General features: G+C 34.2%; 3 protein-coding genes across 4 annotated transcripts; 1 reads left to right on the top strand and 2 right to left on the bottom strand.

The window, feature by feature from the left end:
- Positions 1–290: 290 nt before the first annotated feature.
- Positions 291–2,465, bottom strand: LOC134271119 (uncharacterized). Its single transcript, XM_062753370.1, has 2 exons — positions 2,387–2,465; positions 291–850 (listed from the first exon to the last, which is right to left on the bottom strand). Exons 1-2 carry the CDS (start codon positions 2,463–2,465, stop codon positions 291–293), a joined length of 639 nt encoding a protein of 212 aa, XP_062609354.1.
- A 1,343-nt stretch (positions 2,466–3,808) lies between these two features.
- LOC134271121 (vacuolar protein sorting-associated protein 54-like) lies at positions 3,809–17,105 on the bottom strand (the record flags this gene model as incomplete). The annotated part of the gene is made up of 12 exons (XM_062753371.1): positions 3,809–4,159; positions 5,053–5,147; positions 5,408–5,515; positions 5,726–5,806; positions 12,250–12,371; positions 12,721–12,808; positions 13,664–13,769; positions 15,798–15,852; positions 16,366–16,401; positions 16,588–16,670; positions 16,816–16,865; positions 16,974–17,105. Coding segments are annotated over 12 exons (1,059 nt in total), but the record flags the coding sequence as incomplete, so codon positions are not given.
- Positions 8,524–11,510, top strand: LOC134271118 (E3 ubiquitin-protein ligase TRIM71-like). Of its 2 annotated transcripts, none has more exons than XM_062753368.1 (2): positions 8,524–8,557; positions 9,701–11,510. In XM_062753368.1, the coding sequence occupies exon 2, from the start codon at positions 9,716–9,718 to the stop codon at positions 11,396–11,398; it is 1,683 nt and encodes a 560-aa protein (XP_062609352.1). In that variant the 5' UTR covers positions 8,524–8,557; positions 9,701–9,715; the 3' UTR covers positions 11,399–11,510. The 2 variants fall into 2 exon arrangements, with proteins under 2 accessions (XP_062609352.1, XP_062609353.1); XM_062753369.1 differs by having other exon boundaries at positions 9,698–11,510.
- Positions 17,106–17,254: the final 149 nt, after the last annotated feature.

Raw genomic sequence — 17,254 nt, 5'->3', positions numbered from 1 at the left:
GTCCGTCCGTCTGTCTGTACGTCCGTCCGTCTGTCTGTCTGTCCGTCCGTCTGTTACGCTTTGGGGTACCCATCTCTTATCCGTAACTCCTCTCATACCACTGAATGAAATTTGATGAAACTTTCACAAAATCTTTATTACATATTGCCATTGTGCACCTCCTATTTTACTTTTTGATCCGACACATATTTTGGGTTTCCCGGCCACAGGAAAACATGGACTTTTTCACCAGTTATAACCATATGGGAGGCGGGGGGTATCATTTAGTGAGCTCATCGCTCACAGTACCTCTAGTTAATTCTAGCTTTTATGTCTTCATCTGTTCCACCAGTGGCTGTGACGATACTGCCTAAGTATGTAAAGGATTCTACATCTTTAAGGATGTGCTCTCCAAGTGTAAATGGCGTTTGCTGTTTGTTGTGGAGCCACATCACCTCTGTCTTTTCGATGTTCACCTTTAGACCTGTCTTTGCTGCTTCTTTTGCAAGCCTATTTGTCTTGAGCTGCATATGTTCATACTTCTGGGACATGAGGCATAGATCATCTGCAAAGTCAAGGTCTTCCAAACACTGAGTGAAAGTCCACTGGACTCCTGTCTTACTATCTTTCGTTGTCTCCCGCATGATCCAGTCCACTACCACTAGAAAAATCATTGGTGACAGCAAATAGTCTTGTCTAACCCCAGTCTGTACCTCGAACGCTTCAGTAAGCTTTCCATTGTGGATGACTTGGCATGTTGCCTCGTCATACAATTGTTGTATCAGGTTGATAAAGGTAGGAGGCGTTCCATAATGCTGTAGTAGTTTCCAGATGACTTTTCTATCAACACTATCAAAGGCCTTTTCAAAGTCTATGAAGTTAAGATACAGTGTTGACTGCCACTCCAGTGACTGTTCGATTATTGTCCCCCGCTTTCGCGAAAGCGAGGGGACATTAAATCTCATTCGTCTGTCCGTCTGTCCGTCAGTCTGTCCGTCACAAAAACTTTAACCTTGCCCATAACTTTTGATTTAGTGGAGCTAGGACTTTCATATTTCACATGTGTATTCCTTGTGACAAGACCTTTCTTTGGGTACCACCAAATTTGACCTTTTGACCTTGACCTTGGGGTTTGACCCATTTTTACACAAAAATTCCAAGCTTTTACTTTGGTCATAACTTTTGAATAGTGGGTACTAGGACTTTCATATTTCACATATATATTGTTTGTGGCAAAACCTTTCATTGGATAACAACAGCCTTGATCTTTTGACCTTGACCCTGGAGATTCACGTACTTATGAAAAAACTTTAACCTTGACCATAACTTTTGAACAGTGAGGACAAATGCTTTCGTACTTCACATATGTAATCCTTGTGAGAAGATCTTTCATTGGATACCAATAACTTTTGCCCTTTGACCTTGAACTTGGAGTTTTAATTACATTTTAAAAAATTTAACATTGGTTACAACTTTTAAACAGTAGATACTAGGACTTTTATATTTCACATATGTATTCCTTGTGGCAAGACATTTCATTGGATACCAACAACCTTGACCTTTTGACCTTGACCTTGGAGATTTCTGTACTTATGAAAAAACTTTAACCTTGACCATAACTTTTGAACGGTGAGGACTAGGGCTTTTGTACTTCACATATGTGATCCTTTTGAGAAGACCTTTCATTCAATACCAATAACTTTTACCTTTTGACCTTGACCTTGGAGTTTTAACTATTTTTTAAAAATACTTTATCATCGGTCACAACTATTGAACGGTAGATACTAGGACTTTTATATTTTACATATGTATTCTTTGTGGCAAGTCCTTTCATTGGATATCAACATCTTTGACCTTTTGACCTTGACCTTAAAGTTTTATGTACTTATGAAAAAACTCTAAACTTGACCATAAATTTTGAACAGTAAGGGCTAGGGCTTTCATACTTCACATATGTAATTCTTGTGAGAAAACTTTTCATTGGATATCAACAACTTTGACCCTTTGATCTTGACCTTGGAGTTGACCTACTTTTAAAAACCATTTTACTTTGGCCATAAATTTTAACAGTCAGGATTAGGGTTTTCATCCTTCAAAAAATCAACTTCAGTGTTACTTTCTAAATAAATGACATACATGTATGATAAGATGTTCGTATTAGACACAATATGTCATAAAAATAACATCTCACCCACAAAGACACCGAAAGCGGGGGACCACAATTCTTTGAATTTGCTTGTTATACGTAGAGTGGCGATCTGGTCTGTACAGGACTTGTCCTTTCTAAAGCCTGCCTGTTCAGGACGAAGTCTTTCTTCGCCAGTTCTTATATTGTCCCAGGTCTCTTTTCTTTGGTAGCTTCACTAGATGTCCTTTTTTCCAATCAGCTGGTACCTTCCCCTCTGACCATATCTTCTGCAGGAGGGGTAGTAACATGTCTGCTGAAGTCTTTGTGTCTGCTTTAAGGGCTTCTGGAGGGATTCCATCAGGCCCAGCTGCTTTCCCACTACCGTATAACCACTAACGTCTTCAAACTACTCCCCAGCAATCATCTCAGACCCAAATCTCACGTAAATCCAAAAAAAACAGGAAGCCCACAGGCCTTATAGGTCACCTCTCAGCATCATGCAGCAACTTTCTAATAATTGATAAATCAGAGGCCACGACATACAAATTTTGAAAGAGGCACCATGGTTTGTGTTTAAAGCCAGAGGTCATGATATTGTCAATTTTGAAAGACTAGCACCATTGCTTATCATAATCATACATTTAGCATAGGCGTCGGAACGGGGGGGGGGGTGGGTTAGCCCCCCTCCAACTTTTTTGCAAATATATACATTATATAGGCATTGAAAATTAGGGATTACCTTTTTTGTTGGTTTAGCTCCCCACTATCAATTAGCCCCCCCCCCCCCTTTCAAACTGCTTCCGATGCCTATGCATTTAGCATGCTTAGTTTGGTTAATTTATACCCATAGGCAGAATAGGGGGAAAATGCAAATTTTGTCTATAATCAGTAATATTCAGCAATAATCAGTAGCGCCCCTACCCCACAGGAACCTTGACCCTGGAGTCACACATTTCACTATTTTGGAAAAGGCATCCTTGCTCATCATAAATGTTTGATTAAAACCAAGGTACAAATTTCAAGGCATTAATTCATTTACAATATATGATTAGAGCCCCACCCTAACACCAGAACCCATACTGTACCCCTGACCCAGTGGCCTTGAAATTCACAATTCTTCTTGAGAAGAATCATTGTTCATCATAGATATAAAAGTAGTTCATCAGCACAATACCCAGAATATAGAATATTTTCAAAGAATACTGTGAAATCACAAATTTTCGTGGGCGTTTCATTTTCGTTGTTTTCGAGATATGGAGAGACCCATGAATTTATGACCACCATGAAATGTAAAATTTGATATGCAGTACCACTATGCATTTTTCCAACCAACGAAATTAACTCCCCACAAACCAATATTTTTTTCTCAAACCACGAAAATTTTCCCAACTATGTATGTACCGGTAGTAAGTTTATTTAATGTCCAGGAGCAGAGGAGAAGTTTTTCAAAGAATTAAAGCATTTTCAATACATGTATATATAATCAATAGAGCCCCCCCCCCCCCCCCAACAACACCAAAACCTCTGACCCCAAAGTCATGAAAATCACAATTTTGGAAGAGGCAACCTTTCTCAACATACATGTAACTATGAGAGTTGATCCAAAGTTTGTGGAATTTCTTTGAATATGGTGATAACACACGGCAACAAACGAAAATGGATAACAAACGGTCGCTAGAGTTGACTAAAAAAAGACAAAAATGTCAATAAATAATTTTTATTATTTGTATAAATATTACTGACACTTTTTTGCTTCAGAAATCACAGACATCAGATAATAAACAGTCTCATAAAATGCATACGAATAAAAAGTTTGGTTTTTAAAAAATGCCATTATAATAACTTAGAACATGTTGACATGAGAGAGTGAGTTGTCTCCCCTTCAATGACCAGTGTCTTATTATTGCACACAGAGAAAAAATGACCATGCCAGACTGTAGAGGGCGCTGTCACCTCACGTCCCACACATCGTTCATGTCTTGTGCTAAACTCTCCAACCCTCGTAAAGTTTTAAATGTCCCGGAATAGAATGCTAAGTCGGACATCACCAGTCTGAAATCACAAAGATAAATTCTTGTTAAGGATTAAGCTACATTATTTTAATTTTAAGTGCATGTGCAAAGTGACAAGAAGTGAAAGTATATTCTATATGCAAAATTAATAGAGATTACCGGTAACAAATATTTTGCTGAGGTCAATACTTGACCTACAATCCAGAAAGCTTCAAAACCTAAACAATGCTAGCTAAGAAGACAGTACATATATATTAATATGTAGACAGGGCAATATCTTTAGTCATGTTCAGAATATTATGTGCTAGCTTATTTCTTTCTATTAAAAGGGTGTATCTTTAAAGTCAGTTACTGTTTAACCCACGACAAGATCAAATAATTACCCATGACAAGGTCAGATATTTCCCCTTATTGCGGTCAGATAATTACCCATGTAGAGGTCTGATAATTACCCATGTAGAGGTCATATAATTACATGTATTGAGGTCAGATAATTACCCATGTAGAGGTCATATAATTACATGTATTGAGGTCAGATAATTACCCATGTAGAGGTCATTTATTTACATGTGTTGAGGTCAGATAATTACCCATGTAGAGGCCAGATAATTACCTATGTAGAGGTCATATATTTACATATATTGAGGCCAGATAATTACCTATGTAGAGGTCATATAATTACATGTATTGAGGTCAGATAATTACCCATGTAGAGGTCATATAATTACATGTATTGAGGTCAGATAATTACCCATGTGGAGGTCATATATTTATATGTGTTGAGGTCAGATAATTACCTATGTAGAGGTCAGATAATTACCTATGTAGAGGTCATATTTTCATGTGTTGAGGTCAGATAATTACCCATGTAGAGGTCATATATTTATATGTGTTGAGGTAAGATATTCAACCGTGTTGAAGTCAGATATTTACCCGTGTTGTGGTCCCCCATTTTTAGAGACTTCTAATGTAACTAATTGCTGTCTGATCAACTTCTTAAAACAGCTGTTAATCTTGGTAAATAGCTCCTGTAACAAAATAGATAGTAAGAAGAAATGATCATGATTTACTGAAATTTGCCATTTTCAATGAATCAATTTTTCCATTCACAAATTCTGAATGTCAGATTTGTTTTTTAAACAAATGGACATATACCCAGGAATACATGTATTTAAAAAGTACATTAAAATAATAACAACTTAAATTGCACTAGTGAATGTTATACATATAAAATTGGCATCATTCAAATGATGCATATCGAATATTACTAGTTAAACTGAGAGCTGACCTTGATTTGATCTGGCAACAAAATATCAAGGACAGCTTCGTGCATTTTGCTGATTTGTTTACAGATGGACCTAAAACACATGGAGGGCATAGGGGCCTTCACCTCCCACTGAAAAAGAAACAAAACTAAACATTTTATTTACAAATTTAAAGAAGCAAAACTGATCATTTTATTTACAAAAGAAGCTTTTGCCTTAAATTCAGATAAAAAAGTAAATATTTGAGAAATAGAAACATGTACAAAATAGTCATATTCAGTAGATACATTCATGGTAAATCACTTTTGACCTCTACACTGATCTTTGACATCCATACTAACCTTTGACAGTTGTTGAGCTATGACCCCCTCCATGACAGTAACAAGTTTGTTTGTTATCTCATTAATGTGGTCACAGTAATCCTGAAAGAACAATAAAATTCAACACAGTTAGAAGTGATGACCATAAAAATATTGTACAATAAAAATAATATATACTGCTACACCAAAGAACACACAAGAGGTCCATGGGCCATAATGGTCACCCGATTATTTTACAACCTGTATGATTTATAGATGACAATATGATAGATATAACAAGCAATCTGAAAGTATTACATAAGCAATAAATGTCGCCTATCGGGTTCCCCCTTTTCTTAAGGATATCATTTATAATATGCAAAAGTTATGACCAAGGTAAAACTGCTTAATGTTAAAATTTTGAGGTTGTGCATGCCTTTAACATAAAAAATAATCCATATGAAGTTGAAAATTCAACTCATTTTTTCAACGTCTTTTTCTCGCTTCATATTTACCATGTTGACTTTCAGAATTTAGCGCAGAACAATCCCGATCTTAAAACATTATGAACCAGTTGCCCTTTTCACAAAGAATCTTACGACCAAAACTAAAACTTTCCCCCTTTCTACAGCAATATCTAAGTTGCGAAAATCTTATTTTTCTGTTACATTATATTGATATTCTATGATTTCATATTAATTAAATATTTAGAAAAAATATCTTTATTCAATAAAAAATTACAGAGTGGTGAAATTTTAGTCTTAGTCGTAAGATTTTTTTGTGAAAAGGACCACAGAAGTCTCTGTCAAGACTGAAGCTCTACTGGTTTACACTTATAGCAAAGGAAGAGAAAAGTAGCAGTTGGGAATTGAAATTTTACAACAGCAATAAATAGAATAATGATCCTTGTTTAAGTCTCTCTATGTTCTTAGTGTAGTATACTTGCATGCCACATTATATTATAATCGGCCTACAACTCTATTTGGGGTATCATTTTGAAAGTATTTTACACAAAATTCTATTATTAGTAACCAAGGCAATTACAGTATGTTCAACAAAATCGCAATATGAGTATGTACTATGTACAGAACTGTGTATCTTAATGTAGTCTACTTCTGTGCAAAATTATATTGAAATAAAACCAAAACTGTAGGAGGAGAAGCATTTTGAAAGTATATCACAGAAAGTTTTATGTTCAGTAACCACGTTAACACCATTCATTAAACTCGAAAAAAAAATACATAGAATTGTGTATCTTAGTGTAGTCTACTTGTGTGCCAAGTTGTATTGAAATCAGACCAAAACTGTAGGAGGAGTAGCATTTTGAAACAATTTCACAGAAATTTCTAATTTTGATAACCACTGCAACACCGTTCATCGAAATCAAAATCCAATACACAGAATTATGTATTTTAGTGTAGTCTACTTGTGTGCCAAGTTATATTGAAATCAGACCAAAACTATAATAGTAGCATTTTGACATAATTTCTCAGAAATTTCTATTTTTAGTAACCACAGCAACACTGTTCATTGAAATCCAAAACCGATACACAGAATTATGTATCTTAGTGTAGTCTACTTGTGTGCCAAGTTATATTGAAATCAGGCCAAAACTGTAGGAGGAGTAGCATTTTAAAAAATTGTTTACAGACACTCAGACAGACAGTTAGACAGACGGACAGACGCCGGACGTATTACTATCGCATAAGCTCTTCTGGTCTCTGACCAGTAGAGCTAAAAATTACATAATTCTGTAAAACTTCAATGAAGCGAAACAACATTCAAACTTGATCTGTAACTCATCAAGATATTGAGTGAGTGAGTGACTCACAAAATAAAATTCAGCTCAAAACTGCATGTGTTTAGAAAAAAGTGCAGAAAACCAATTAGGACAGACTGACAGTGGGACAGCTAGACAGACAGACAGACACGCAGAGGAAACCTATAGTCCACTTCGGTTTCACCAGTATACTGTAGACATAAGATCAAGCAGAAAACCATGTATCCTGCCTATCTTACTCCACTATTAATATTCAAGTACAAATTTATAATGTTCATGCATTTTTTTCCTGATGTTTATGTTCATTACGTTTTAAATCTACTTGACCGTTAAAAACTGATGAATTATTTTCAAATTTAAATTAAACCGGACTCCTTTTTGCATATAATAGGAAAGTCCATGCTTTGCAATGGAAAAGCTCAAATATTTGTATCATCAAAAATGTAAAGTAAGCTGTGTCAATGGCCAATAGTCACCACAATGACATGTGTGATAGTTATACAAACATCAGGTCATAAACAAACTTTGTACCAAGTTTGATCTTTTAATAATTCATCATTACAAATGTATAACCTGGACAAAATGTTAAACTTTTTCTGTCAGTGACCTTGAAGACTTGAACGTATGAGAATGACCTTTGGTCAATGTCAAAACACATCCTCTCATCATGAGCAATCTTTATATCAAGTATGAACTTTTAAAGATTCTCCATCACAAAAATATATACTATTACTAGTCAAAATTTCTAAGTCCCCAGGCAAGTTTTTGCTTTACACCACTCTTATATTGAATTATTTTAACATTATAATTTATTTTAAAAGTATACAAGACAAAAAAAAGTAGCAATACAACTTATTCTCACTTAATTTATTTTATTGAAGCAAGGAAAGTTGGAGTATAAATACTTTTATACTTACTTGTATTGATAAAGATATGTTAAAATAGGCAGAGTAAACAACTAAAATATTTAAATCCCCAGTACAAGCAGACCAGGAAGTAAAATACCTGACAGGTATATAACACAGGTAAGTGGGTCATGTGATACATGTACTTGTAGTGTATTTGGCTGACAAGACAGACGCCATTAAAGTCAGGTAACAATTATGGATTGATTTCATTTCATATTAATTTTGTTTATTAATTGATTTTCTTATTTTAGCAATATTTCTCCAATTTATACATACATGTATCACCTATACCTTCATTTCTTGATCTTAACAAAGTTCTTGATCAAAGTATTGCTTTCAAGGTCATGAGCATCATTATGGGTATGACTGCAACAGGAGGTGTATGTTTTCAAAAGTTGATTTTGTAATCTACATGTTTACTGATGATGTACAAAGCATTTCTAAACTCCCATTGCACCATTTACAACAAAGATAGCAAAGAGAACTTGTATACCATGAGGATGAAAGAAAAGACAACTCTGCTTTATTTATTTCACAGAGATTTAAAGTCATATACGCTATATGAACACCAAATTTTGTGTGAAACAAAATGATAAAGGATTTAAAACACATGAAGTGTAATGAAAAATAATACTTTCCACAAAATTGTACTATAGATGTTGTTGTAATAACAAAACAATTAAACGATATCTAGGAATTCAGAATTTAGTCTTTTCATGAATATTGATGAATGAAGTGGTAAACAGTAGGCCTATATATAGAAACACATGTCCACGGGAAATCACAGACAACGAGGTATGCTGCATTCTGACATTAATATATGGTTAATATGCATCATAATAGAGAAGATGGTTGGTATTGAAAACACTAGAAATAAGTACCATTAAGTAAAACGCTTGCAATCCACGTCAAAAGTGAGTAGTATCTCAAACAGCCTACCTCGTTTTCTTTACGCCACGTTTGTTTATCAATCTAAAAGTAGCGACGGCGTCACGTGATAGGTTTATTTAAAAATAGCTATTTTTCTTTCCTTGCAGGATAATAAATAATCATAATTTGATATCTTTGTAACACGTTTAATTTTAATTGTGTAATTTACAATATTTTCGTAACTTTTATTCATTTGATAAACAAATTATATCAATTTCCAATCGTATTTTAACTAGCGCAAGTTATAGCGTGTATACTTTTAAGTTATTGTGAATATGCTACAATTTAGTTTATTTCTTCAATGATTTGACAAGTTCAAACACACATTATTTATTTGTTTTACTTTATCTGAGGTTCCTTGACAAAATCTAGAATTCACAATTTTTTTTTCTATAGTAGGCCTATAGTTTCACAATGGACCCCCGTACCAGTGCCCAGGACGTGATGCGATGTGACCTGTGTGAGACCACTGTAGTACAGATGCACTGTGATACATGTCTTGTCAACCTGTGTAAGGCCTGTGTGGGAGAACACATGATCCCTGATCAATTCAAAAAACATGAAATTGTCCCATTTCAACTTAGAAAATCCACTCCCCTCTACCCTGTATGTAAATCACACAGCAAAGAGAGATGTGAAATGTACTGTAAACAATGTGACATTCCTGTGTGTGCCAGCTGTCTTACTTCAGATAAACATCTAGGTCATAAATTACTAAAAGTTTTACAGGTTCTTGATGAAAAAAAAGATAAGATTTTAAAAGAACAAACTGAATTAAAAGAGACAATTTACCCCACCTACCAGGACATTGCCTCTGATGTACAAAACAGAATGATTCAGTTAGAAAAGGAATATGGAGATCTCTCAACAGCCATAACAAAACATGGAGAGGACTGGCACAGAGAAATTGACAAACTTGTCAAGAAACTTAAAGCTGAAGTTGATAAGATGAAAAACACACAGTTACAAACTCTACAGAAACATCTGGATGAAATAAACAAGACAATGTCTGACATCAAGGATGAAATTGATTCAATGGATGTTGCTGTAAATTCTAATATCATTTCAAAATTATTTAGTCTCAGTTCTGAAATAGACAGACACAGAAATCTTCCAGAAAAAATGGTTCCCTCCTTACCTAAATTTGCTCCAGGAAAAATCCAAGCAGAATTCAGCAAATTGTTTGGAACTGTATCATCAAGTTCTTTAACATCAGATAAACATGGCTACAGTATGAAAACACAGAAATCACCAGAAGCTGGATCCTTTCCTCCCGTCAAACAGCTGCTTGATGAACCAGAGACTGTCACCACCATAGACACTGGGTATAGAAACCTTTACAATGTGGCCTGTCTGAGTGATGAAGAAATCTGGACAAGAGGAAATGTCAACACCATAAAACTCTACAGCATCAATCAAGGATCACTACTCAAGTCAATCACAACCAAGTCAGGGAACAAACCAATAAACATAGCAGTGACAAGAAGTGGAGATCTAGTTTATACTGATTACAATGATAGAACTGTGAACATTGTGAAGAATGAGAAGATAGAGGAGGTGATCAGACTACAGAACTGGATACCTTGGAGTATCTGTAGTACCTCCTCTGGTGACCTCCTGGTTATCATGGACAGTGATGATTACACACAAACAAAAGCTGTCTGTTACTCTGGCTCCACAGAAAAACAAACCATTCAGTTTGATGATAAAGGTAACCCTCTCTATTCATTTGGTTATTATTACAAATACATAACAGAGAACAGGAACCTGGATATCTGTGTGTCAGACAGTAGAGCTGATGCAGTAGTGGTGGTCAATCAGGCCGGGAAACTGAGATTCAGGTACACTGGACAAACTCCTGCTCCAAAGAACCAAACATTTTATCCACGAGGAATCACCACAGACAGTCAGAGTCACATCCTTACAGCTGATCGTGACAATGAGTGTGTCCACATCATAGACCAGGATGGACAGTTCCTCCGTTACATAAACTGTGGACTGAGTAGACCCTGGGGACTGTGTATAGATACAAATGACAATCTGTTTGTTGCTCAGTGTAATAAAAGACAAGTGAAAAAAATCAAGTATTTGCAATGAAACTATAATTAAAGAAAAAAGAATAAAATGAATACACTTGGATGTTTCTGTAAACCATAACAATGCAACACGCACTCATAAATTACAAATGAGAAGACCTGTTTCTTTTTTATTGATGATTGGTAAGTTATTAATATCTTACATGCACATTTTAATCTGAGTAAAATAGTTAGTCTGGTTAAATTTATATAAGGAGTATAACGTTTTACTTGCCAGCCTAATATATTTCCATTTGTCACTATACCCTGAATACACATGTAGTACTTAATAACACATAATCGTAAACATCGTTAATCCTCTCTTGGTCATTGAAAAAGATGTGGTTAATTTTTTGAGTAATTTACAAAAGGGAATAATTGTTTTTAGATTAAAATTTCCTAAGCCACTGATGAATTTTATTGGCATACTGAAAGGGAAATAACTTAATTTCTATTTTTTCAACTGGCAAAAGGAGATTGAGTTATCACTCTTTTCATAGATATTAATATTTTTTAAAGTTGAGCTCACTTTTAAAAGTATACATGTTATTTTAAAAAATGAACTCAACTTTAAAAAATATCAATATCTAAGTTTACATGTTATTACATGTAAATAAGATCATCGATGTCATATGCTGAAATTAGTTGAAATTCCTATAGCAGTTCTAGAGAAGGGGCAGATATTATTTTATATTAACTATGGACACAAAATGACGAACAACAACAGATCGCAAAAGGAGACCTAAAAAATATAAACATTGTAAAAAATCACATTATTATAAAGGTTATCCTATGAAATACAGTAATCGGTAAAAGTCTCTATTTAGACAATGAAATTTCCTTCCCGCAATACAATACATATATGTAGTTTACCTTTTGTACTTGGTCCAGGTGTTTGAGCATTGTTTTATTTTTAGAAGCCAGTCTCTCCTCAAAATGGAGCCGGACTTTAGGAATGAAGTACACAACCAACTGTAAACATCTGGAGGCCAGAGCTGAAAACAAACCAACAATCTGAATTTCCTCTGATCAGCTACTTTGCTCTGTATATATATATATTGAAATAACTAATTTTGGTTGGGATTTCATATTCGTTGTTTACATGATGAAGAGAGACACATGAATTTGAATCCCCCTTTGAAATGTTAAAATTTGGCACAACAGTAAAGTTGTACTCTTTTAACCACGAATAAAAATCCCCTCACACCAGTAATTTTTCCTTAAACCACAAAAATTTGACCCCTCAAAAATAAGGATAAGGTCTTTTAGTTCAAGTTTTCTCCCACAAACAAATTGCAGTTTAAGATTAAGACACTGATATGCACTATTAAAAGCACTGTGTACCTAGATTCTTTGTGGAGATGGTTTTCAGTCCCACAAGTTGAAGGGCACCTGCACCTAACACCAGCTGGCAAGTTCTTGAATTGAAAATCTACAACATTGAACATCAATAATTTTATTATAAGTTACCTCCCTTTTACAACAATCTCTGACAACAAGATTATCTTGGTTTATCTCCATTTTTTTTATAGACACAATAATAAATGTAAGAATTGTACATGTCAATTTAATAAAAATTAGATGCTAAATCCGCTCACTTTCTGTCTACACTAACATCTAACATCTAACAACATCACGTCAGAGGTCAAATTCTATCAACCAATCAATTCATCACCTGCAAATTCATCGTACATTTTTTGAAGCGGATAAGTCTAGAGTTGTTCTGGATTTGACCTCTGACGTGACCCTCTATGGGATGTTGTTAGATGTTAGTGTAGCGAGTATGTGAGTGAATCTAACATCTAACTTTTATTAGATTGAATACATGTAAGAATAACTGTAGAGAAAATATATTATAAGCACATCACTGAAATATAATTCATGAATTTCAAGATTATCTTGATTTATCTCCATTTTTTAAAATAAATATAATAAATGTTGTAGGAATTACTGTCGAGAAAATACAAAACGTATCAGAGATAATTCACATTTCTAATTAGGGATTTCGCAGTTATGTAATTAACAAGTACATAATGATTACTTTAAACCAACTTTTATTCGTATGCGAGAAATTTTCGCGAAGTTCGCGAGAGCCTCACCATTGCGAATATTTCTAGCCACGATAAACCGGCTTTTAAAGCGTATTTGTGTATTAACAACAGATCCAAAATGGCTTGATCGAGAAAATTTATTGTCACGAAGTAGTTTATCCTTGGTAAATTGCGAAATAAAGTTGTCGCAAATTAAAGTTGGTTTACAGTATGTTTAACATGGATCTGAGACTCACTTTGAAGAGGTCTACCAGTCTAGACAACAGATCTGGTGCCGCTGATGGAATGTCATTAACACACTGACAATACTCCACCATCATCTTCAACAGCATCAGCACCGTCCTGTAAACAAGTAAACATACTGTAAACAAATTAACATATGAATAAACATCTACTGTATACTGTAAACAAATAAACATCTACACTGTAAACAAATAAAAATCTATACTATAATTAACCAAGCATTCTGAGAGTATAGCGTAAGCAATACATGTTCCCTACCAGATTCCCCTTTTCTCTTTAGGGTGTCATTTTATACGAGTCTGTGTATGAAAAATTGTTACCTAAATATGGACATTTCATTTATTACTGGAATATGGATGAAATATATTGGATCTGCCTTACAAAGAAAGACTTGTGACGTCTTTGGGGGAAATCCTACTCTAGATGAAGTACGATTTCCGGGAGGAAAGCTGGCTATGGGGGAAACCCTACTCTACAACACCATTAATATACTAGTAGTTCATTTAAATTTCTATTTTCTAATGAATGCCTCATTTGAATGTAGTGCATCACGACATAAATTTAGTGCATAATGAATTCCTTCAAAAATCAATGAAGCAGAACAAAATGCAAACTTGATCTATATTGACTAATCAAGGTAAAAGGTATTTCGGAAAAAAACAGTGGGTTTTTTTCTCTGAGATACTAATTTCTTTTAACTGATTTATTTATTCTACACAAACCTGTGTTTTTTCTCCGAGGTACTAATTATTTTTTACTTATACATTTTTTCACAAGCCCCTGTGATCAAACTAATTTCTTTTCAATCAATCAAAGACCTATGAAGGGTCTCATAAATTTAATATATATTATTCTTTCTAATTGCCATTGTCATAGCATTGTTCTACAGTAAAGTGATTCCATCTAAACTACAACCATGACTCTACTATTACAAGCACAATCAAGTTACGATAGGGAGCGGTAACAAATGGAGGAAATGGATGAATACAATAATACTGGCAAATATCATCGCTTTTTCGGACAAATTTGGATTGAAGAATGTAAAGGTAAAGCTGAGATTAAGAAATTCAATCTTTATAGTCCTACAGTATTCGTGTTTATTTTATAATTATTTTACCATCTTTAAGGTTGTTTGTAAAACAGTAATCGGTCCCAAAATGTAATTCATGTCATTCGACGCACACTCTCTATAGAAATTCATCCGCAACAACCATAACATTTTTCTTGCATAAAAATTATCCATAATGTTGTTTTGTAGTAGAATTAATTGAAGATACAATTGACATACCGGTAATTTAATATTCAAGCTATTATTCATTGTGAGTGTTTTCAAAGAAATTGGTTTACAGCTGTTGCTATTTTCTATTGCGGATGCATATGCATCCACTGTCTCACATTAAGTCGCTTAAATCTGGTCGATCACTAGATGACGCTCGAGCTTCGCTCGACGCCATAAAAAAGAAAAAAAGTCTAAATAATTTATTTCATTTTGAAAAAATGTTAAAATTGCAAAAAAAATAATTGTGGCACTGATGCCCTTCCATAGTTTCACATTAACAAAATTCGACAAACATGTAGACTTTACATTAAAACTTTGCAGACTTGTGAATCGTCTTTGTGTTTTATTCAGAGTACGGAAATATAAATTCCGGGAAACAAAGTTTTGCATCAAAGATACAATGTACACACATTCATGATATAAACTCTAAGTCTACACAGTTGTATGTTCACAATTACATACTTGGATGTCGGAATTACCTTAACTTGCATACGTAGACTATGAAACTGATACAATTACAAGTTTGGATTAACAAACTTTCAAGTTTGGAATTTTGAACACGATTACCCTCCATATGAATAAACATCTTCTATACTGTAAACTTTTTAATATAATTGATCATCAGCACTGTGCTCTGTTGGAAAATGACAGTAGAATTTTCACGTACTACCAAATTGAACATTAAAGTTACTATTGCATGCAGAAATATCATCTTTGTTTTACTACTCTACCTACCGGTATTTTGAAAACATGTGCACTAGGATTTTACCCCAATTTACTTTCCCTATAAGGCCTCATACATTCTCTGGGGGCGGAAAAGATAATTAAGTAAGCAAGTAAATACTTACCCTACAACTGCAAATGTTTGATCTTCCACTACCAACACTTCTGTAGGGCCTTTATCTAAACACAGAAACAAGTCAAATAATAGTAACATTATAAATATCATAAATAATATTTATAACTTACCATGCATAAATAGAGCAGTCTAATAAAACAAGCTAAGTATTATACATGTGACATAAATATCCACACCATCTGTGAGCTTGTACCTCTGTTCATACTTTTCTTTACCATCTTTGTCATCAAGTCCAATAGAGTTACACTATTGTATCATGAAATAAACCCTGACACAATAAAATACAAAACACCATAGCTAATGCAAAATTAGAATTCACAGTAGAATTTTATCTAGTTAAGGGGCAGATGTAAGAATTTGAATTGATATAAAAATATTTTTGGAAGCAAAAAAATTGTGACTACTTGTTTGTGGAAATTTATGGTTGCGGCTAATTCACTATTTGTCATTTGCAAATAAAACATGGCAAGTATAATACTTGGTTTAAAGTAATTACCGGTAATACACCTGTATTACAAAAAATCAATTGAAAATAAATACAAAATGTAGGAACACACCTGAATCTGCCGTCCTTTCTGGTAGACTTAACATGCCTGAAAATGATTAGAGATCAACAATTAACAGGATCCTAGTCTATTTTAGTTAAAAAAAACATCTATAAAGCATTCACCAGGTTTTGTAAGCTGGGATGTGTTTCTAGAGACTTTGAGATAACAATATAAATCATAAATCTGTGAAATATTTTCTATTTTAAAGACATACTATGCATTTTAGTGTACCTGTTAGGGTGATATGATTAACGAGCTCTTGGAATTCTGCTGGGACGTCCGCTTGTTTCCATCGCTCATTGTCCAAAATGAGGCTACGATAAACAACATTATTCTATAGATGTGGAAATTCTTACTTTATGTTTTCATGAGCAGTTATTCCAAAATACATCACAGATATTTTACCCTATAAATCACACATCCAATGAACACATAATTCTACTACAATGTGATGATTACCTGAGTTTGGTCCGTCTTTCTTCATGGAATCTGTTTACAAATTTAAGTGCCTGCAGAATTCAGAATTTAAAGGGTATCATTTATTAAATAACACCATACACTCTATGACATTCATCAGTGAATTTTCAGTCGCTAACAGAGTAGAGCTTAGTAATCACCTGTGACTGTAGACAGAATCGCAGTGACATACACCGTCGACCACTAATGGTCTCACAATCCGTGATAAACTTCTCAACCTCCCGAGACAGAGCCACAAATTCACTGGAAGTCAGCCGCTCCAAAAATCCATCCTGCAAAATATCATAAAACATTGTACACCTAGGTTACCGGTAAAGAAAGGCTGAAATTCAAATTTTTTATGTTGTAACCCTGCTCTTCTTGTTATTTTTCATTTTTTATTCCTTTGCTTCCACATTCTATTCACTTTGGCTCCATCACA

The sequence above is a fragment of the Saccostrea cucullata genome, unplaced genomic scaffold, assembly GCF_032062105.1.
Source record: "Saccostrea cucullata isolate Sc308-1 unplaced genomic scaffold, CSIRO_AGI_Scuc_v1 ctg8813, whole genome shotgun sequence".
Classification (NCBI taxonomy): domain Eukaryota; kingdom Metazoa; phylum Mollusca; class Bivalvia; order Ostreida; family Ostreidae; genus Saccostrea; species Saccostrea cuccullata.
This window is presented reverse-complemented; position numbering and strand designations above follow the sequence as displayed.